At 48.7% G+C, this 22,606-nt stretch overlaps 5 protein-coding genes and 2 pseudogenes across 5 annotated transcripts; 3 read left to right on the top strand and 4 right to left on the bottom strand.

Annotated features, from left to right (window-relative positions):
• Positions 1-6: 6 nt before the first annotated feature.
• On the top strand, positions 7-1,028 carry LOC121602286 (alpha-tocopherol transfer protein-like; the record flags this gene model as incomplete). Its single annotated transcript, XM_041931055.1, has 3 exons — positions 7-92; positions 167-527; positions 608-1,028. Coding segments are annotated over 3 exons (693 nt in total), but the record flags the coding sequence as incomplete, so codon positions are not given.
• A 113-nt stretch (positions 1,029-1,141) lies between these two features.
• On the bottom strand, positions 1,142-1,953 carry LOC121602284 (annotated as a pseudogene).
• Positions 1,954-2,189: 236 nt separating this feature from the next.
• LOC121602283 (vacuolar protein sorting-associated protein 37B-like) lies at positions 2,190-3,501 on the bottom strand. The gene is made up of 3 exons (XM_041931054.1): positions 3,227-3,501; positions 2,980-3,151; positions 2,190-2,912 (listed from the first exon to the last, which is right to left on the bottom strand). The coding sequence occupies exons 1-3, from the start codon at positions 3,338-3,340 to the stop codon at positions 2,506-2,508; spliced, it is 693 nt and encodes a 230-aa protein (XP_041786988.1). The 5' UTR covers positions 3,341-3,501; the 3' UTR covers positions 2,190-2,505.
• A 517-nt stretch (positions 3,502-4,018) lies between these two features.
• On the bottom strand, positions 4,019-8,481 carry LOC121602287 (annotated as a pseudogene).
• Positions 8,482-14,089: 5,608 nt separating this feature from the next.
• Positions 14,090-15,026, top strand: LOC121602290 (dnaJ homolog subfamily C member 30, mitochondrial-like). The gene has a single exon (XM_041931059.1). It carries the CDS (start codon positions 14,185-14,187, stop codon positions 14,902-14,904), a length of 720 nt encoding a protein of 239 aa, XP_041786993.1. The 5' UTR covers positions 14,090-14,184; the 3' UTR covers positions 14,905-15,026.
• Positions 15,027-15,051: 25 nt separating this feature from the next.
• LOC121602289 (probable 18S rRNA (guanine-N(7))-methyltransferase) lies at positions 15,052-16,180 on the bottom strand. Its single transcript, XM_041931058.1, has 3 exons — positions 16,028-16,180; positions 15,548-15,964; positions 15,052-15,476 (listed from the first exon to the last, which is right to left on the bottom strand). The coding sequence occupies exons 1-3, from the start codon at positions 16,064-16,066 to the stop codon at positions 15,096-15,098; spliced, it is 837 nt and encodes a 278-aa protein (XP_041786992.1). The 5' UTR covers positions 16,067-16,180; the 3' UTR covers positions 15,052-15,095.
• Positions 16,181-16,428: 248 nt separating this feature from the next.
• Positions 16,429-20,168, top strand: LOC121602288 (protein unc-45 homolog B-like). The gene is made up of 3 exons (XM_041931056.1): positions 16,429-16,614; positions 16,724-18,273; positions 18,351-20,168. Exons 2-3 carry the CDS (start codon positions 16,933-16,935, stop codon positions 19,863-19,865), a joined length of 2,856 nt encoding a protein of 951 aa, XP_041786990.1. The 5' UTR covers positions 16,429-16,614; positions 16,724-16,932; the 3' UTR covers positions 19,866-20,168.
• The last annotated feature ends 2,438 nt before the right edge of the window (positions 20,169-22,606 follow it).

The raw sequence follows: 22,606 nt of genomic DNA, 5'->3' as shown, positions 1-22,606 counted from the left end.
AAAATTTACTACGAAGCGCGCAAGAATGGACCGGAACTGTTTAACAATCGTGATCCGCACAGTGCCGCCATTCAGCAGTGTCTGCAAAATCAGTACGTAACGTGTAACCGCACACGAACAAAGTGTCGATCATTGACTATGCCACATTGTACCATCTCACTTGCAGAGACTACTTCCCACTTCCACCCACCCGAGCGGGTATTCGGTGTGTGTTTCATCGGTTGAAAAACTCCCGCTCTTCCAACTATCACTTTGACGAAGCGATCAAGACGTACTTCATGACGATCGACTCCTGCCTGTACACGCAGGGACCGCGGCCGGGCATCATCTTCCTGTTCGACATGAAGAACGTCGGGCTGATGCATCTGACCCGCATCAACATGAGCTCGGTGCGAAAGTTTTTCCACTACCTGCAGGACGGACTGCCGGCAAAGCTGAAAGCGATACACGTCATGAACGTGGTGTCGTTCTTCGATAAGATCCTTTACATCATAAAACCCTTCATTCATGCTGAAATCCTTAATGTGGTAAGTATAGGACCAGCGTGTGGACTCTTCAACCAATCTTCCTCTGCACTTTATTTATGTTACTTTCGGACTGCTTTTAGCTCTACCTGCACACTTCTAGCGCCAATTTGGATTCGTTTTACGAGGAGTGGATACCGAAGAGTGGGCTACCGTCCGATCTGGGCGGCGATATGAAATCGATCGACGAGCTTCACCAGGACCATCTGAAGGAGTTCGAAAGGCTGAGACCGTACTTCCTCGCCGAGGAGCGTCAACGCAATGGCGAAGCCGGCAGCTTGATTGACGAGCCGACGGATCGTATGCTTAAGTCCCTATCGATAGACTAATTCTAACGGGCATGTTAAACCGCTTTATGTCGTGTACATCGTTGTGATAGGAAACCTATTCTGCACAAATCGGTCAGAATTCCAGAGCTGATTAAGCCAAACTACTACAAAGCGAGGGGTATTGGGGAGGTTCCACACATTACTATTACTACTACCTTGGTGTGCTTTTTTATACTGTATTTTAAGAACCTATTATTATACACTCTCTATCACTGCTTTATGCTGTTTAGTATAATCAAAAATAAAGCAAAAGTTTCATAGAAAAAAAAACATGCGACCGGATGACTCTCCCTTTCAAGTGCATTTATTTCGTGCCGGAGCTTTTCGACTCGTCTTCTTCGCTGTAGTCTTCGTAATCCTCATCATCGCTGCTGAAATCATCCAAATCGTCGTAATCGTCGTCGCCCTCCTGGCCATCCTTGCCGGTCGCTAGCTTCAGCTGTTCGAATTTTTCCAGCAATTCTTCCCTGGTGCGTGCCATCTCCATCCCGTTCGGCTTTCGCTGTCGACCATCGTTTTCGTCCTCGTCCGAATCCTCCAGATTGGCTGCTCCGTTCTTCTGCTTCATCTTCTGGCCTCGGTTCATGTAGCGCAGGAACGTTCTCCGCTTGCGCTCCGGCAACGATTTGATCAGCTGATCCATCTCCGCCTTCAGCTTGATCTGTTCTGCTCCGTCGGTTCCGGGGGAATGATGCTCGCCTCGTCCGCTGACTTGAGGCATTTCGCGCAACACCTGCTGGCCAGGGCACAGTCGCGACAGATGACATGGTACGCCCGCTTTACCTTTCGCTCGCCGCACTTGCTGCACGATTTGGGTTGCGTTAGCGGTTTGTACTTGCGGTATTTGATCTTCCAGTCGATGATGCTCTTGCAGTGCTCGCACACTTCGCACACGTTCAGGTTGGTGATGAGCTTTATCAGCGGTGTGTGCTTGTCGTGCAGGTTGTTCTTGAACGCGTACGTATTCTGGTGCTTTTGGGCACGTGTACGACGGGTGTCGCCTCTTTTGGAACTCATTTTCCGGAATTGTTCACGTATTTTCACTAAGCAACACAATTTTAATCGGTTGCTGCCGTGCGGCAACGTGTGTTTGTTTATGTTTTTTTCCGCAAACGATGTTTGACGTTTGTATTTTGACAGTTGTACCGCGAGTTGTAACCTGCCAGGGTAACATGGGAATAATTTTTGTTCCGTTTTTCGTCAAATCAAGAATGAAGCAAATTCTTCAATAAAAGATACAGACAATGCAATTCCACACACTAGTGCACATAAAAAAAGCTTTAATCACTGCCGTTAGATTAAACTTTGTAGTATATATATTTATTTTACGCACAAAGGTCAGCCTGTTTGGCAGGCGCTCAAACGTTCGCTTCAAATCGGTCATATCTGCACATTTCTATCGTTTTAACTTAACAAATTAAACTCTGCAGTGTCACAGTGGAAACCTATCCGTACCTAGCTTGTATGGCCCTAATCTTCGTTGAGCGTTTAGAACAATCTGTAAAGCATTTTGTTCGATGGCTCACCAGCCCCGCGGCAACAGACGTGCTCGTCCAGTTGAGCCAACGAAGTTTTTACTGCACCCATCGCGGTGGAGGCAGTTTCTCTGTAGTAAAGGCATACACACATCCACATCCACATCGTACTTTGCCTTAGAATTGGGGAGGTCGAAACATTGCCATCGGCATCGGCATCGAGGATGGCCCCACCGGATAGGGCACCGCGGTGCTGGGAGCCGCCATGCCCGGCGGTACGTAGAAACTACCGGGACGGGCAGGCTCCGACGCTGGGTATGGCATCGAGGAGGGACCGTATCCCGCATCAAATCTTTGAGTGGTGTGTCTGTTGCTTCGCAGCAATTCCGTCATCTTCTCCGCCTTCAGCTTTCTGCTGTGCATCAGCTTACGAATGCTCATAAACTGCTCCACATACGCGTCGACTGTCAGCTCGCTATCGAGCAGCTGTTTCACGATCTTTTCCGACTCCTCTTCGCTTTCCGCCGCTGCTGTCTGCAGTAGAGCGAGCACCGTTTCAGCATTGTTCTTTTCGGACTTTGAAGCTAAAACAAGAAACAAGAGTTCGTGTGAGGGTTTGCGGCTTTACATTAACGCAACCGCGACACTTACCGAGCTGTGTGGACTTCTCCTTCACCGATTCGCCCAATGTGCGACATTCCTCGGCCAGCTCCTGCACGCGTGAACGCAGCTCGACCATCTTTGGTTCAAAATTCAAGTTTGTCTCTGCTAGACTACGGTTTTCGCCAATAATCAAATCCTTCGACGATTCCAACGATTGGACCTGAGATTGGTGTGGGAAACGGGATCAAAATACTCCATCAATGAATGGGGATGAGTCACACCCACATCCTCTTACCGCTTCATTTACACGCTCGTCTAGCTTCTCGTCGTCCTCCAGCAGCTGCCTCAGCTCGTCCGAGCTAAGTGTCTGCAGGGATTGTACGGCTTGCTGCAGATACGGTTGATACATTTTGTCGGGCACCACGCGCGTCGTGCTGGTTGAGCCTACCAGCGACAGCAAAAGGCAGACAGAAGGATGTGAAACGACCACGAACTTTGTGGAAAGACTTTGACCGTGAATGGGCTTTGTTGTTCCTTTTACGATTTTGTTTTGAGCAAGACGACAGAAGCAGATCACTACAGGCGCCCATACGGTCCTTCGGTTTTGACGTTTATGTAAAATAATTGAATAAAAAATAATTAAGTTGCTTAAAATTGTGCCATTTTAACGAAAACATTTACTTTTCTCATTCTAGCCTCTTTTTAACTAAAATAAAATAAACAAAATTAACAAATCTGCACAGTGTGTCGAGCAGTTTCACTTCACACTGTGTATCGAGCAGCTGCATGCAATAAACATTGCGCATGCAATTTACGAACAGCTGTTGTACAATTTTAACGGTCGCGGACGCACGTGCTCTGTTTATTATTTTTATTTATTTATGTTCTATTTCTCATTTTTTACGCTTTAATGGACTTTTTCAGGTTTTGAATATTTTATTATGTTTATGTTTTGTTCTGTACAGCTGCTTAAAAATATATTCATACATAAGTTTACCAGTTGATCACATTTACAAGGTTCCCAAGGTCTTTAAGATTATCTTGTGTCCCTGTACGTTTAACGAAGGAAAAAAGCAACGCTATGGCGCAATAAGAAATCAAATTCTTTTTTGGTCTGAATATCATAGTTCGTAACGCTTGCTCTCTTACGCTACGAATCGTATATCGCACATTAAATTACATTACACTACCACCCCAACCCAATAGCATCCCCTTATTATTTCAACTAATACTATCGTTTGTGCTTCACTACTGCACGGTCGGTGCAATCAGCTCCAGCATATTCCGTCTATGCGTTACTGTCTAAATTTTGGCACGTTTTCAACCTTCTCACGCCACCGAGACGCCACCTGCTCGTCCACGCTCACTCCACGGTAAAGTTCCTCGTAGTGCCATTGTAGGGAAAAATGCCGCCAAGAATGTACCGCCAGTAGCCGAAATGTTGTATCCGGTACGTGCCCGGATCGACCTGTTCCGGCACCTCCCACTCCAGCTCGATGTCGCTGTACGCGAACAGGGTGGAGCGCCGGTGCCACTTGAACTTCGTTTCCCAGTTCGCATCGGTCGCCACCACTTCCCACACGTCCCGGCCGACGCCGCCCTGCTGGTGGGCGTCCACACTGTTCGTCTCCTCAAACTCGGGCCTCAACCGCTCCACCGTGAAGTACGTTCGCTCGTGCATCAGATTGTTGCGCGGGTTGCCGGCAATGAACATGACGCGCACGGTGTCACCCCTGCGGTACGGCGTTTCCCGCGGCTGCACCTTACAGTCGCCGAAGTACCACCCGAACGGGTGCCCATCGAACACGACGCCCGTCGACAGCGTGATCTGCTTGTCGTCCTCAAACGGTGGCATCGGGCCGGCAGCGACCTGCTCGCCCAGCGCAATCGAACGCATCAGCTTGCGGAACTGCTCCAGGTAGATGGTGAGCGTGTGGGGTCCGTACAGTGTCGAGGCTCCTTCGTACCGCTGGATGGCGTACTCTTCCGGCGTTGCGACGTAGCTCGTGTACATGTTGGAAAGACCGGCCACCACGACCGTGATGTCCTTGCGGGCCGCCTCGAGCGAGCTCTCGCGAACTGCGGCCCGCAATCTTCTACCGGACATGGTGGTGAATTCGGCCGGCACGGCTGCGAGGGCAAAGTCTCCCACCAGCAGTATCTGCGTCGGCACGATCTTGGGCTGCACTTCGTAGGAAAACTTGGCCCGTCCGCTAGCGATCAGGATGGGTTTGGGTGCTTGGCACCGTTTGTCTTCGGGAGTCGGCTCCGCCAGGATGTCCCGCGCCGTGTTCCAGAACGGTGAGTCGGTTAGGGTGGCCTGCCGGAAGTCGAACGCACCCGGACCGTCCGTTGTGCCGGCACCGAAGCTGTAGCCCATCGCCGGGTAGCACCCGTGTGCGGTTTCCTGTTCGCCCGTGGTTGGGTTCACGTACGACACCTGCTGCTCCGTCATGTCGATGAACTGGTGGGCGAATTTGATCGGTCCAGTCACTTCCCGACCTGCTTCGGCAATGAGCAGCTTCTGTAAAAAAAACAGAAAGAAACGACATGACAATTCGATTTGTTTCTTCTTCTCCTCGAAACGCCCTCGAAACACTTACAGACGCTGCGTCATACAGCCTTGTGCCGATGATCTTCGTACTCTCGAACATATCCTTCCCCGGGCCGGACGCAATGCACGCGCCCGCACCGGCCGGACAGGACGAGGTAAGCATATCGCACGGCAGTCCCGTCTTCTCGCACTTCGGCCCCATAATGTTCGGCGACGCATCGCCCAGATTGGTGGACGCAAACGCACCGACGAACTCACCGCGCCCCGGCACGCGCACCCCATTCCGGTCCAGCTCCAGCAGCACCGAGGCGTACCCGACGTTGTCGCTCGACACGTACCGGTTCGTTTTGTTCATCGACGTCGGATGCACGGCGAACCAGTTGATCGCCCCGAACAGCCGGCCGCTTCCGTCCACCAGCCGCAGCTGCACCAGCTTCTTGTCCGTGTAGTCCCGGTACTGGTCCCGCTCCCACGGGGGTTGTTCTCGTACGCGCTCGGGCTGCGGTTAATGTTCGCCTCGTGCACGGTCGTCTCGGACAGGTACAGGCGGCCCTCGCGCATACTCTCGTGGGCCCGCACGATCGCCAGGGTAATGCCCTCGACGAGCGCGTCAAAGTTTTGCGGCACAAAGCCGAGCGACGCGATATCGTACAGGTAGGACATCAGGAAGCCGGACGGTACGCTGTGGCTGTGCGAGCCGCTCAGCACCACGTTCTCGAAGCGGTACGCGTCGCCGTACCGCGCCTTGAGCAGATTGAGCACGTCGCGCTTGACCGCGTGGCCCATCATGCCGGCGTCCGCGCTCACGAACACCACGCGCGACCGCCGCTCATCCTCGAAGATGAATGCCCGCGCGTACTGGCGCAGATGAATGCCCTGGCCGCGCTGCGAAAACTCGCCGTAACCCATCTAGGGGCAGCCGATGACGATGACGACAATGAAGGCGCCCGGAAGCAGCGCGCGAAGAATCATAAAACAAAATCACATTGGTTAGAAACGGCCCTTCGCCACATGCAGGGCGGATACTTACAAATCCAATCTCAACTGGCGGCCCCGTACAGTCCGCCCGTCCAACGCCCAGCCGGTAGGCGGCGGCGGCAGGTGCAACATTGCACAGACACACCACCCCGAGTACCGTTAGGGCGCAGAACAAAGAACTAAGCTGCGGCCGCATCTTCGCCATCATCACCCACCGTTGCGGTTCGTTGCCGATGCGGAAGCTGTCGCGCTTTTTGCCCACCTCAGCAGCGGAAAAGGGACTGACACGCTCTCGTACGTGCTCAGCATACACAAGCTCTGTAGTGCTGCTGCTGCTGCTGCGCGACCCGATATTCAACCCGACGGGGCCCACCCCGGGTGATAAGCTGCTCGATACACCACAGGCACAGACCCGCCCTGGGTTCGAATCGATTGATTAGGCTGCCGTTGCCGCTTGCGCGTCACTCGTCCACTACACACAGCCCCTGTGTAATGGAGAGTGCTGCAGAAAAGCGAGCTAAAAATACAATAAAAAAAACATCCATTGATAAAGTATGAGCAAATCACCCCTCCTCCTCTGCCACAACAAAGGGGTTGGAAAAGCGCGAAATACAGCACAGGGGTACGATTAGATTAGATATCAAAGATTGGAGAAAACGGCACCTACCTGGGTTCTTCTGCTCCACCGAAAAGTGACCCTTCTTATCACCCACCGAGATACTGCCCCGGGGCTGGATGATTGAGCAGAATTAGGTTAATCGTAGATCATGCACAACCCCGCTGCCGAGCTACCACTACCAGTTGCACACAATTCCGAGCTTCCGGATGTTCGAGGGGTCAGGTGGGTCGGTTGTAAAATCCGCTCGTTGTTTTTCAAGCAAACCGTTTTCTTTTCCTTTTCTTTTCTTCTTCTCACTTTCCCCTCGAACCGTGCCGTGTCGCGTTTGCGGTGGAGAAGGTCAACTGATAATTTTGAAGTACACACGGTCTAAAATGTTTATTCCATCCGCCCTTCACGGTTCGCCGTATCATCGGTCGCACATCGGATTTTACACGCGTCGTTTTCGCATACTACGATCTCGCACCCCTTTCCAACGCGCCGAGAGTTTGCGCTGCTGCACTTGTCAATTTAGTATTTTTTATTGCACCACACACACAGGCACACACATACAGGCAAGTACGCGGAGTACCGGTTGCTAAGATCGTGAAGTTTAGCTTCACCGCCTAGAGAGCGCCCTGCACGAAGGGCTGACGACTCTCGGCCGCAGCGTGGCAGTAACGGTACACACTGGTTTGCCCTATGATTCACCCGTTACTTTTTACTCCGCTTTTCCTCCGCCTCCCAGTGGAGAGGATTTCCACGACGACACCAACACAAAGGGGCCACGGCAAAACAGCCCTCAGCGAACTACGTGCTTGCTGCTACTCGAGAACGAGACGGAGGGGCACACGAAACGGAAAGGTGTAAACACAGATTACGGCGCATAGATGTCAACAACAACAACAACAACAAACTCTTCCAACGATGCAACAGTTCGCAATAGGAAATAACACGCGCACGGAACGGAAGCAGGTGGAAGGCGCACGCACTCGGGTACAATAATCGGGCTTGTTATTGTTTTCTTCTCGCTGCTTCGCCAGATCACACCAGACGAAGACAGCAAAGCAAAAAAGAATAACACCTTCCCGTCAACAACGGCAGCGGCAGCGGCAGCGTGGTTATTTGCGTTCTCTTCAAACCGACCTGCCGAGCTAAACTGACTTGCCCTGACCGCACCGAAGGCGTACTTACCCACCGCGTGTGTGCTGCTCGGGCAGAGGCAGCGTGGTAGACTTTCGCTTCGCAAAACTTCCGCGCGCGCTCGTACACTCACACATGGTCGTGTCGTTCTGTCGTGTGGTTGGTGTGTGCGGACTGAGATGAACGCGCGTTCTTGGTTGGCGGGAGCTGGGAAGCGGGGTTCGCTCTCCTTTCCTTTTTGGAGGCGCGTAGTAAGCGCGCCGATAGTAGCCGACCGCACCGATAGCACCGCCCCGCTTGCGTATGTGTATTGCGTATCGCTGAGGCTAAGGGCGGCAGCGTGCGCCGTGCGCGTCCGGGCGCAATGAAATCCCTTTTTTCATCGCGCACAGTGCAGCATACTAAACAAAGGGAGTAGGAGAGCGTGTGATATGTGTGTGTGTGTGTGTGTGTGTGTGTGATTGTACGTGATAAAATTACAGGAAAAAAGACGCACAATCATGAGAACTCGATCGATGATTTTATGACGAACAGAGTGCAAAACAAAGGGGAAGTGCGCGAATCACGCGCATCCGTACGACCTTGACTGCGAGATACGCTGTTCCGCGCGAGCTTAGGCTACGATCCCGCGGAAGCTCGTCTAAGGCAATGAGAGACACAAAAAACCGTGCACACACACACACACACACACACACACACACACACACACACACACACACACACACACACTGAAGATGAAGGGGTAGTGTTTCCCCCCCGTTTTCCGTCTTGCGCGTACGTACTGTTTCGTCAATCAACAGGTGGTTTACCTTTCGGGTTGGCAATGCAGCAGACGAAGCCATACAGCGCGCAACCATCGAGAATGGTCAACATTTTTGACTCAAAATGGCACCACTTTAAGCAATACAGCACACACACAGCACTCCTGGCCCAAGCACGCCGGCAATGCTCTAGAGGCTAAGAAAATAATTGAGGCGTCAGCGTGCAAGCCCGCAACGCCATCGCAATCGAGCCTTGGAGCCTTTCGGGTAGTGGCAGCGTAGCGGGCAAACTGGCCAAATTCTTCAATGCTCACACGCAACTGGCAATCAGCCCGCGGGCGCCGGTAATGACACTTGATTTTAAATGATTGAAAGCCCACCACCACACCACCAGCCATTGGAAGCGTCTGCTTGTCCACCCCCCCCCCCCCCCCCGCTTCAGACACTCCAATCGTACGCAGCATGAATATTTGATCATCCACGGGTGCTTCCACTTCTCTTCTTTTCCACCCTTTCTTTCTCATTTTCAACATCACCCCGTTCGGTTGAAGCGCCACCATCACCCGACACCGAACAACAGGGCGGGGGTCGCAATTTAAATACTGACCGATTGTCCTCGAACTGCGTGACGAACCGCGTGGTGGGGGCGCGCAGGGATATTGATTTTTCTTCATCGTGCATCAGTACCGTGCACGAGTTATTGGTTGTTGGTGCTTGTTGCTGCCCCGTTGTTGGCTTGAGCCCGCGGTCAACCGGCAAAACTGCCCTACCTTGCCAGCAAAAGCCCGCCGGCAAGGGCTTCCCCTACGCAAGCTTGACCTACCGATCGCGCACCCGATACGCACACACACACACGCGCGAGACGCTGCCCGAAAGCCCCAGAAGCGTGCCTCTCCATGCGCTGTGATCGTGAAAGGCTGAGCGCGTGTTTGCTTGCTCAGATACCCAGCTCGCTTCCTTCCTTGTTTGTGTATCCTTCCGTGAAGATGGTCTGCGAGTGGGAGATGGAAGTCAAGAGAGGGAGGGGGGGGGGGGGTGTTACAGTCATCCGGAGGGCGAATGGCACACCTCTGTTGGGGTTTTTTGTATTGTTTTGGTTTTCCTTCGAGTTTTTATTTCTGTTCCGGAAGACGATTCTTGCTTAGTAACGGTTTCCAAGCCCCGTCCCCGCAGCACCCATCCATACCGTTAGAGCGTTTCAGAGTAAAATATCTGTTAGACGAAAGGGGTGACAGCGGACCACAAAAACATGCGAGTCTTCCTTGTTGATATCTAAATGCGTTCATTAGCATTCTTGTATGGAGGATCGCGACTTTCCGGTTTCATCATGTCGTGCGCGTTCGGTTGAATCATTCAGTTTGATCTGCTCGTGATGTTGCTGTTGTTGTTGTTGTTGCTTGACTCCGAAATTAATCCGTTACAAACGGCACCAAAAAGCGTGGCCTTTTCGCGTATGCTTACGCCTCGTCTTCAATCGCTCGCAGTTAAAGATCGCGCACTTGATCCAACCGAAGAAGTGTGCTTTTGCAGCGAATGTATCCCACGCTGAGTGGCTGACCATTGCTCAAGCCAATCGAATACAGTAATTTGATTGCAACGAAGGTCAACGGTTGGTGGGGTGCTTTTTTCTGTCTTTCTTTCTTTCTTGGACGGTACACGCTTGCGAAGAGAAAGGATGCAGTTGTGTAGTAAAACGGGTGAAGGCTTCCATACAGCCCCAATACAGACGCGATAAGAGTGGCGAATGGTGTCATCTTTTGCCTTATAAGTTGTTAATTATTACAGTTTTACTGCTTTGCATCAGCAAACTTAATTCTTCCCCTCCAGGGCGCTGTTAAATATTTGGCAAAGCATAGACACACACACATACAAGCTGATCTAACCGGTGGCCTCTGTGGCGCAAAATAAACACTGTTAATCAAATTGTCATTGGCCGAAATATTCTCCCTTCTACGTCATACTAGCTTTAACCGGTAGCACTGCACTGTACCGTTTAAAATTCATGTTAGCAAAACAAGTTTGATCTTACCGTTGATTGATTGGGTTGGAACGGCTTCAGGGACGCGCTTTTTTCTCTCTTTTTATCCAAAAACCCCTCCCCAACTGCTTATCTCAATGCTGAGGAGCTATGAGCGAATTTTAATTGCGAATTGTTGTACGTTATCTGAGTGGATCGGAGGGGTTGGATTGATTTTATTTTTCGAAAATCAGTTTTTGCACTGATAAAGTTTGAGTTTGTGCAGTGCGACATAGCAAGGTCACCCAAGGGAATGCGTCTTAAAAATAAATGTTTCCCGGAATCTTATGATATCATGTTTAAGCTTACACGGACAATAACTAACAAAGAGTTTTTTTTTTTGGGAGGAACACTCTTAATTTTGTTTATTATGTACAAGATAGATACATCTTCTTTTCTAAAAACATAATAAAAGAGATTACGTAATTATACGAGTTGGTGTATTTAATGCATTAGTTCATCGGAAATATTCAAGGATACATTCACATTATTTGCTTCTTTGTAATGGGCTTTAAATGGGCACATGAATCTAGTGGAATTGTTGAAAGGATTCCAAAAATACCTAGAATGTATTTTTATATATACCACTCAATGTCTGATTTTTTAAACTGTTAAGACATCATTGGTCACGGCCACAACCACCCAGCCTCACAACCATAGCAAACTATAAAAAATGCCTTTTTTATTTTTTCTTCGATACCATAATTGTTGTCCTTGACCTTTTTTAGCTCTTGTACGACTTGTAAACAAATAGCAGATAAAAACTTGTTAGTGTTTTTTTTTATTCAGAAAGAACGGCTTCGTCCGCATTGCTTGAATTTGCTTCAGGTTTTGTGACTTTGGAGTAAGGACACTCAAGCTCTTAATTTATCTTTATGAATTGTATGCGCACTGGTTCTTACATGCTTCGACGCAGTTTATTCCAAAATTAAACCAGGTTTTGGATAAAATATAACACAAAGATACTCTTTTTATTGAGGGTTTATAGACCTAAACCAATGCCAGTTGTAACATACTAAACAAATAGGCCAAATTGACGTTTCAAAATTGTTGAATTTTAGTCTTACTGCCTTTAAATGAGAAATTATTGTTAAAGCATGGCTATTTTATTCTTTTTATTTATTTATTTATTTATTTATTTACATAACTGCTGTCTGAAATTAATTCTTAACAACAAACCTATTAACTAAACTTATTAAATATTTGCTCGGAGGATGGATCGGAAGGATGGTAAGGAGAGGTGATGGTCAAACAGGTGTGCGCAGGAATTAAACAATCTCACAGCACGTAATAAAGGATCATTTAAACCAACTGAAGTGCGTCGATTTGGAATAAATAAAGGAGCACGAGGGCGTAAGAAACGAGTTGGAACATAGAAATGCAGGGATGAAAGAATGATTTGTGAATCCACAGCATTAGATATGAGCGAAGCAACAAACATTATTTGGGAAATGTGACGGCGTTTTGCTAATGAGTCCAGACCCAACAGATGGCATCTTTGCTCATAGTCCGGTAGGGTGTCTGACGTGTAGCCGGGCATTTTGCTCACCATATACCGAGTAAATGATCTCTGCACTCTTTCTATGCGGTCAATCGATGTAAATGAGCTGGGGCACCAAACAACAACACAGTATTCCAAAATCGGTCTTACTAACGAACAATATAACGCTTTTAAACACAGAGGGTCGGTTATGCGGATTGAAAAACGTTTTATCATACCGATTGTTTTACGAGCCTTTTTAACGGTAACATCAATGTGATCGAGGAATGATAACCTGCTATCGAAAGTTACACCAAGATCTTTTATCGAGAGTACACGATTTATTGCTATACCCTCGAAGTTATAAGCAAACGTAACGGGACAACGTGAACGACTGAAGGACATGACATGACATTTTTCGGGGCATAGAACCGAAATATCATACCGTTATGCTTCAAATTACGGACAGCTTAAAATTCGGGAAATTTGGCATATTTTTATTGAACTGCTTCAGATCTACTCCCAGGCCATATCGCTTTTAAATTTTTTTTATAATTGCCATGATGTATAAGAACAAAAATAAAAATATGTTTGATTCCTTGTAGGCCCTGATACCACAGTAAATAATTATTTTCTGTCGGTCAGTTCACCACCAGAGGCTTTCTTAGCAGTATTGCTTCAAACCCACGCCAGTGTTATTTAATCGATAATTCCTATTAATCGCGCCCACGTGTATTGAAATACATAGAAATTTATTTTGGAAATAGTTATCAACACGAAAACAACAGTGTTCTATCAAATTGTGCGCTGAATTTCATTAAAACACGTATTTAATTCTGTCCGGGATTCGAAACAAGATTTTTTTATCTTGTTTTTGATTCCGAACACCTGAACTAATTTGTGGCTACTAAAAAATACTTTTATACAATGGTAATTACAAGAAAATAACGATATTAGATGTCTGTGACAAATGCCTTGATGCTCGTACGGGAAAGACCGTCAATTTGCGTATCAGTTATTCGATTCTATGCATCTACGAATGCAAGAGAAACAGCACCCAAACGCCTCTGTTATACGTTTTTTTAAGACTGTTATTCTGTCGTTCTAGGAGGACACCGGCATTTACAATCAAGTGTCCAGACCTTACAACAAGTTAAACACTAAAAAAGTGTAGTTTGTATGTGAAATTGAAAATTATTTCCAACATTTTGAGGCTGTCCGGAATTTGAATCAAAACGTCCGTAATATGAAACATGAAGCCAAAATTGTTCGGAATATGAGTCAAAATATTGCTGTAATTTCATGAGTTTTTACAATATTTGGAGTAAAATTATCGAGGATCTTTTTTTTCTCAAATTTAGAAGGTTTGCTTCACTAAAGTGAGTTATATAGAGGCCTGACCGATTAAAATTGAATCAGTATGCCAGAAATGCCTTAAGTGTCCGTAATTCGAAGCAATGCACTTGTGTTTGCGCTTAATTTTACGTTAAAAAAAGTCACGTTTTGATTGTAACCGATTTACAAGCAGAGAAAGCACGTGCTCTCTCTCAACAAAATTACCCGCGCATTTCGATGTTTGTGCGACGTTTTAGCAGGAGCGTCAACGTCATTCCGCGAAACGTCAAATTATATAAACATGACATAACTTTGGGAAATTTGTTGTTTTGGTGCATTTTGAAAGTGGTGCAAAAAGGGCTCGATCCAGCTGTGTAGGTTAGATAAATGAATAGAAAATGGTTGCTATCCGTCGATGCAGTTCCTAGAATGTTATCACCACGGCACCCCCTCAACAGCTGGCTCGGGCGGGCGATATTGCTACGACACTTTGCACCACAGCAGCGATGGATCAGCTGTTCCGCCGCGCTCCTTCGCAGTCACTACGACTCGCTTGGTGTAACTCCGAGTGCGACACAGAACGACATCAAGCAGGCGTACTACAAACTGTCCAAGCTGTACCATCCGGATAAAAACAAGGGCAGCGAAGTGGCGGCGGAAAAGTTCCGCGACATCACGGCAGCGTACGAAGTGTTGGGCAACTACCGGTTGCGGAAGCTGTACGACAAGGGCATCCTGCACACTGCCGGGCGCCAGTTTGCGAGCGAAGCGCCGACCGCGGCGGCAGACCACACCGAGGACGATGCTCAGACGCGGTTCTACAAGAAGCGTATGACCCGTACGCATGCACCAACGGCGACGGGACGTACGCCGATTTACGATTTCGATGAATGGTCCCGGAACCATTACGGAAGCCGATTCGACCAGAAGATGAAGGCGGAGGAGCGGTTCAAAAAGAAGGCCGAGCGGGAAGAGATCTTCAAGACGCGATTGCAGCACGAGTACATCATCTTTCCGCTTCTGTTTGTCTGCGTAATGTACTGTGTGATAGTGTTCCAGGAGGGCACTTACGATGCTCCGAAACCGGTAACGAAGAGTGAGCCTTAAGAAGGTCTCGCGCGGGTAACGATTCGTGTGAAAGCGCAGGCGTATTATTTATCTGTAAATATTTTAGGGCAATAACAACACTCCGCTGGCTCTTGTGCTTCTTGTGGCCCAAAGTCAACACTTTAAAACGGAAATTGTATGGGTGTGTTTGTGTGTTTTACTGCACTGTGAAGGCGATTGGTTTATTCAGTTCAAAAGCGACCGCTTCGCTTCCTTGCCGTGAAGCGAGAATCTTTACGCGTATCTTCACCCTGCTGCCTTCGACGTTCCTTCTTTGCCAGCACCCATTCGCGAGACTTCTTCAGCGGTTTGCCACGTGCTTTCTTCGCGTACTCTGCCTGCTTCCGGTTGTACGCAATCTGTGCTGCACTTTCGTCCGTGCCGAGGGCGGCCGGAAGCTTTGCCACCCCGCCCGTCATCAGCACGAGAAAGTATTTCTTCGCCTTGGCAGAGTTGGGATAGTCCACCACAATGCCACCGTAGAAACCGGCTTTCATGGCCTGCGAGGTTACCAGCTCGATTTGATCGGCCGTTTCGGGATAAAACTGAAACACGGCCCTAGCATTGCGTGTCTGCAAAAGGAAACGTTGCGAATCGGTAAGCTGTACGCAGTAGCGGAGTTGGGAACAGCAAACAAACTTACCAAGCTAGAATACAGTGTACTGAAGAACTGATGCAGGCGCTTCGGTGGATTGTGTGATTTCTTGTCCGCATTGCAGAGCCACTGTAGGGCAGAGATTGACACGGCACCATCGAATGTGCCGGCCTTGAACGGCATTCCCTGTCCCATATCACCGAGCAACAGATCGCCCTCGACTTCCCGCTCGACTGCTACGTCCAGCATGGATTGCGATATGTCCACCCCGATCCATACGTGCCCTTGCTCTTCGAGCACGCTGCCGGACAGCCCGGAGCCGCATCCGATGTCGAGAATTAGTTGGGGCGCGTCATCGTTCGGATCTATGGCCAGCAGCTCGATGGCACGCTCACACATCTGTACCTGGATGTCGATAATTCGCGTATTGTTTGTGTACTTTTGCGCTTCACTTTCGTTGTAAAACTGTAAGTTAATGATGAAAGGGGGTGTTAGCTTGGGCGATTCGAACCCGTGTTAGCTACTTACAATCTCCGGTGGAGCGACATGCTCAGGGCGACGGGACATTTTTATGATATTCGGAACGTAGAAGGATTTGTTTTGAATGTGAAACGCATGTGGATTTATTTAGATGAAAATGGCACCTAGGGAGACCAACTGGTCGTCGATGGCTGACAAGCATACAGTCAGAATAAACACGTTTCAAACTAGTTTTTCAAATTTTGTATCTCCAGCTAATCCGAAAATGGAGTTGTCGTCTTGTTTGTTTTGTTAAGCACATGGCGTTCCCAAACTCCTATTTGAGGCACTTAAGTTATTGAAAATCTGTACAAAAATACGTTTTACAAGGGGTAGGAATGCAATCGCGCATCGTTGCACGGTGGCTCATTTGACAACAATCAACTGACAGCACTTTGTTGTCATTTTGTTCCGCGAAGCTGTGTCTGTGTTGGTTCGCCGACAAAACATCTGTTTTTGTTAAATAAAGTTTTTCAACAAATTTTACACGAAATAGCTGCCCTCTCGAGTAAAAGTAATTAGTTAACTTGCTCCGGTTTGTAACAAGCCAAAGTTTCTTGGATTGAAGTGACGTTGCGTATAGAAATTGTAATTAGGTTAGTTGATTAGAAACGTGGAAGGAATCAGTGTGCGGGGTGGAGCCGGGCGGGCTCGGGAATGCAGAACAGTTTAAAAATAGAAAATTTTCAATTTTCCTTTCGTCAGCCGGACACTAGAGGAAAACCATCTACTGCCAGATTGCACGAGAAAGTTGGAGAACAGTCTAGAACGCTCACAGGAACTTAATAAAAAGGCAACCAGAATTGCGATTGCAAGTGATTCATATAGAAGAAAGTGAACGAGTAAGAGGTAATCGTAGAAGGTATCAATTTCAAGTGAAGTTCAGAAGCATACATAACAGCAACAGCGCAATAATGGTTGCAGCGGAGACACAAGCGATGGCAGAAATGGACGAGGCAACCGCGTTCAAAGAGCGTGGCAATGCGGAATTCAAGATCGACTGTTGGGAGGCCGCGATCAAGTGGTACACGAAAGCGATCCACGCCGGCGAGAAGCACAAGGATTTGCCAGTGTTTTACAAAAACCGGGCGGCAGCCTACCTGAAGCTGGAGCAGTACGAGGAAGCCCACAAAGACTGCACGCAGTCGCTGGAGATCTGTCCGAACGATCCGAAAGCACTGTTCCGTCGGTTCCAGGCATTCGAGGCGCAGGAGCGGTTCGAGGAGGCGTACAAAGACCTACGTACGATCCACACGAACGATCCGAACAACAAAACGATTAAGCCCCATCTGGAGCGGCTGCACGCGATCGTGCAGGAGCGTGCCCGGGAACGGGCCCAGACCTCGAACAAGGTGACGAAAATGTTCGAGATTGCGTTCGACATCGGTGCGCCAAAGGACAAGCGCGAGCAGGCGATGAGCAATATCGTGGTGCTGGCGCGCGAGCCGGCCGGGGTGGAGGTGATGATGAAGGAGGGCCTGGTGACGCGCATCGGCAAGCTGCTGAAGGTGGAGAAGAACAACGAAATCATCACGAACGCGATCCGCGCGATCGACGGCGTGTGTCTGAGGAGCGCGGAGCGCACGAAGCAAGTCATCAACGAGCTCGGCATACCGTGGTTCCTGCAGATTCTCGACTGCAGCGTGGAGGAGCGGGTGGCCGCTTCCCAGCATTGTATGCAAACCGTGCTGAACTCGATCTCGGGCATGGAAAACAAGGAAGAGTCGAAACCGATCGATGCGCTGGTGAAGGAAAACCAGCAGATCATCGAAACGCTGCTCACCTGCCTGCTGTACTCGGTGACGGATCGCACGATCACGGGCATGGCACGCGACTCGATCATGGAGCTGCTGATTCGCAACGTCCACTGGAAGACGCTGAACTGGGCGGAGCGGCTGGTCGAGCTGAAGGGTTTGATGCGGCTGATGGACGTCTGCTCGGAGCTGGAGGAGTACAAGTACGAGAGCGCGATGAACATTACACCATCGTCGCGCACGATTGCGACCGTTTGCCTGTCGCGCATCTACGAAAACATGTACTACGATCAGGCCCGCGAACGGTTCACCGAGCAGATTGCGGACTTTGTAAAGGACAAGCTGCTTACGCCCGACCATGAGTCGAAGGTGCGCGTAACGGTGGCCATCACGTCGCTGCTGCTCGGTCCGCTGGACGTGGGCAATACGATTGTGTCGCGGGAAGGTGTGCTGCAGATGATCCTCGTCATGGCGCAATCGGACAACCTGCTCGAGCAGAAGGTAGGTGTGCGGGATGGGAAAATAGTATTAATGGCAGCGAGACTAATTTTATTAAAATTTTCATTTCGATTTTGCAGGTCGCCTGCGAGTGTTTGATCGCTGCTGCCTCGAAGAAGGACAAAGCGAAGGGTTTGGTCCAATCGGGAGCGGAAATATTGAAGAAGCTGTACACCTCCAAGAACGAGGAAATTCGCGTCCGCGCCCTGGTCGGCCTGTGCAAGATCGGCAGCTCGGGCGGTTTGGACGCCTCGATTCGTCCGTTTGCCGACGGGTCGACGAAAAAGCTGGCCGAAGCGTGCCGTCGCTTCCTGGTGAAGCCGGGCAAGGATAAGGACATCCGCAAGTTTGCCGCCGAAGGTCTCGCCTACCTGACGCTCGATGCCGAGGTGAAGGAGAAGCTGGTGGAGGATCGTCCCGCCATCCAGGGACTGATTGAGCTCGCCAAAACGGGCGACCAGTCGGCCCTGTACGGCGTGGTAACGACGCTGGTGAATCTGGTGAACGCGTACGACAAGCAGGAGCTGGTGCCGGAGCTGGTTGAGCTGGCAAAGTTCGCCAAACATCACATCCCCGAGGAGCACGAACTGGACGATCCCGATTTTGTGAGCGCCCGTATCGTTATACTGGCCAACGAGGGCGTTACGTCCGGTCTGGTGGCGCTGTGCAAAACGGAGAGCGACAATTCGAAGGAAATGATTGCCCGCGTGTTCAACGCGCTGTGCAGCGAGCAGGAGGCACGCGGCAAGGTGGTGCAGCAGGGTGGCGCCAAGGTGCTGCTTCCGCTGTCGCTGAACGGCACGGCGAACGGGAAGCGTCATGCGGCGCAGGCACTGTCCCGCATCGGCATCACCATCAATCCGGAGGTCGCGTTCCCGGGCCAGCGCAATCTGGAAGTGATCCGGCCGCTGATGAACCAGCTCCATCCGGACTACACGTCGCTGGAAAACTTCGAAGCACTGATGGCACTGTGCAATCTGGCCTCGATGAACGAATCCACCCGGCAGCGCATCCTGAAGGAGCAGGGCATGGTGAAGTTCGAATCGTACATGGGCGAGGACCACATGATGCTGCGTCGAGCCGCCACCCAGGTGATGTGCAACATGGTCCAGTCGCCGGACGCGGTGAAGCTGTGCGAAAAGGAGAACGATCGGGTAAAGATGCTGGCGCTGCTGTGCGAGGAAGAGGACGAGGATACGGCGCTGGCGGCATCGGGTGCACTCGCCTATCTGACCTCCGTGTCGGAGCGGTGCTGCGAGAAGATGTTCGAACCGATCGCGTGGCTGGACGTGTTCCACACGTTGGTGGCGAACCCGAGCGCCGGTGTGCAGCATCGCGGCACGGTGATCATTCGCAACATTATCAAGACGAACAAGCAGCTGGCGTCGAAGCTGTTCGACACCGATCTGCTCCAGATGCTGTACGGCGTTACGCAGCTGAACGACGAGAAGCGCGCGAAGGCGATCGAGTGTGCCCAGGAGTGCTTGAAGCTAGCGGAAGAGTACCGGCTGATCCAGGAGAATGCCGACGCGGACATGGCACCGGACGTGTTCAAGCAGCAGGAATCGGCGTCGATCGAGGAGATCGATAACTGAGTTGGTCCCCGTAGCAGGACCAGCGACAAGTGCATTACAAGGATTTTAAAGTTACATTTATAGTTTACCGTACGATAGTTGCGTTTCGTTTTCCGAGCCATGCGGGAAATATGTACCGTTTAATCAACATGCTCTCGTGACGAGGGTGAACCGCCGTACTTAATTAGCGAAGAAGAGCGAAGATGAGGAGCTTTTTCTATAGCGTTGGTAGAGGTTAAGACAAATTTTGATGTTTTCTTTTGTCAGATATTTATAATAAAGTAATTGTGAATGATTTTTCGATAATGAAAGGCGTCCCATTTACTACGCTAGTGGTTGGAATATTTTACAAGAGTTTCTCGCTTATCACTTCAGATGCATCGAATGAACTGACGAACGCTACTACTAGTGAACTTGCTTAACTGTAGGGGAAAAATGCTTTCCAGTAGTCGAATGAAGGTGAGCAGATGGGATTAATAGTGAGTAAAGCTTAGTGATAGTGCCACGGAATTCACGCCTTTCCCCTGAAATAACTTTCTCCAGAGAAAATTCAACTCACGATAGGGGAATAGCGTTTTCCTCACCGGCCCAATGAATGTGAGAAGGTAATTTCTCACTATCGAGTGAAGCGTGGTGAGGAAATGAACACGTTTCTCCTCTTTGCTCACCCAATGAAACGAGATTTTCTCATTGCTGAGTATTTTCTCCGCCATGTAACGCGCTCAGTAGGAAAATGGGGGAAAAACTAGTGAGAGTAAAAATGCATTTGGTCGCGGCGCCGTTGAGCAAAAGTATCCCTTCGCCTCGTATTACTCTCCAGTGCGAATCGAAACGAGCGTACGATATCGGGCAAATACGGACAGAATGCTTCGTCGTGCGCGTTCGGGATGACACGGCGTTGGTCCGTTTGGGACTGGGGCAAGGTAAATTATGTTGACATCGTTACCATCGTTGAGTGTGCGATTGCGGAAGGGTCAAATAAAATAGTAACAGAATTTATGTGAGATGTTTCAGTGTACGCGCCACAACAATGCATTCGTACGAGGGAAAGTAGTAGTTTGTTGGATGCATGAAACGAAAGCGCTGAAACGTAGAGGAAGCTCAAATTTCCATTACCACTCACGTGTTGGAGAAAAGTTTTTCCTGGCACAAGCGATTAATTTGAAGCTACTGTTTAAAGGCAATCATATTTTCGCTTCGCAATTCCGTCGGTGGAGCGTGTCGTTTTACGCAAGCATTCGCGCAAACCGATTTGGTTGAAGCAGCAAAAACGCACCACACGGTCGCGTGTTGTTAGCCTATCTTCATTAGGAAATTGTCGACAGTTATTTTCCTTCCTGGTCTAGTTTTTTTTAAGTTTGATTTTCTCGTAAACGGATAAACAACCCGTTTTGGGGAAGGTTTATACCAGGTATGTCAAACTGGCGGCCCGCGGGCCGCATGCGGCCCTCGTCAATGCTGAATGCGGCCCGCGAGAATATTTTGAGAATTGCTAAATGCACTGCAAACCAAAAAACTGTTATTACTATTCGTCTAATTGTATAAAATTTTCCAGAGAAGAACAATCATTTTGATGGTATATCTTTCAAATCTAACATGAATGTAACCATAACATCTCATAAACTTATGCTGCACAATCGTACAGAACAATTGAAACCCTTAAGAAAAATTGATTTGAATGCAAACTCATTATGTTTCGATGAAATTCTGAATATTAGCACAATGTTGTGTACACTCGATTGCACATTCTATGGAAAAATATGGAAAAATAGATTTGCGTCAACCTTCTACAAACGAAAAAGGAATGAAATACTTTCATACACACACTTGGAATCTTCGCAACAACTAGTGCTGGATTGTCAGAATCGTCATTTTTGATCTTAGCTATTCTGACTCCTGATCCGTCCAAATCAAACCAACAGTTCCGTTCGGTGCCGACCTAAGCTTATAGAGCCGTTTAATGCCATTCGGAACCATTGGAGTCATCGGTTGTCGCACGGAGCGGCTAATCTGCAGTGAGAAATGGATCTGGTCGGTCCTACCGAGTTTGACCATGCCCCAATTACCCGAATTTGACCAATTATGCCCCCGAGTGCCGAGTTAAGGATTCATTGGGCTCCGAAATTCTTTTTCGAACGAATTTGCACGGCTCCGACCTTAGAATGTTACATTTTTGATGTTCAATTAAAGCCACTTCTGTTTTATTCATAATCATGCCACCATAAATGTTAATAAAAATGATTGTAGCCAAGTTGGAATTATGTGTACCCCACATTCTACAAAACGAATTAATGTACTTTCCAACCTCCCCAAAAATCAAAACCAAAATGATATGATTACGCTTAAGCCATGAGTATTTAGATTAAGGATTAAAATAATCGAAATGCCGAAGTCCTGCGATGTATAGCTTATTTCCATAGATTAGCTCACACAGTCCACTACCTCAATTCGCGAATCATCTCCCTTCAAGTGTCAAAAAACGAATCTTTGTCAGATAAAATTATCGTAATTTAAAAAAATTATTTGTAAAATACGGGTTCTTGGAACTTGGAAATTAGCAAAAATTATGTTTAAACACGTTTTATTACAATTTTTCTCTTGATCTGTCAAAAAATTGCAGGCAAATATATTTGTTATACATCCAGCGATGGATAGCTTGGATGGCTTGAAAATGATTCGCCTAGCGAAAAAGATACCTTAGTGAAAAAGTGTGGTTGGACGATATTTTCTAACAGAACTACCGTGTTGGAACGCGACTAATG

Source organism: Anopheles merus, unplaced genomic scaffold (assembly GCF_017562075.2).
Source record: "Anopheles merus strain MAF unplaced genomic scaffold, AmerM5.1 LNR4000390, whole genome shotgun sequence".
Lineage (NCBI taxonomy): Eukaryota > Metazoa > Arthropoda > Insecta > Diptera > Culicidae > Anopheles > Anopheles merus.
Note: the sequence above shows the minus strand (reverse complement) of the source record. Positions and strands in the feature narration are given on the sequence as shown.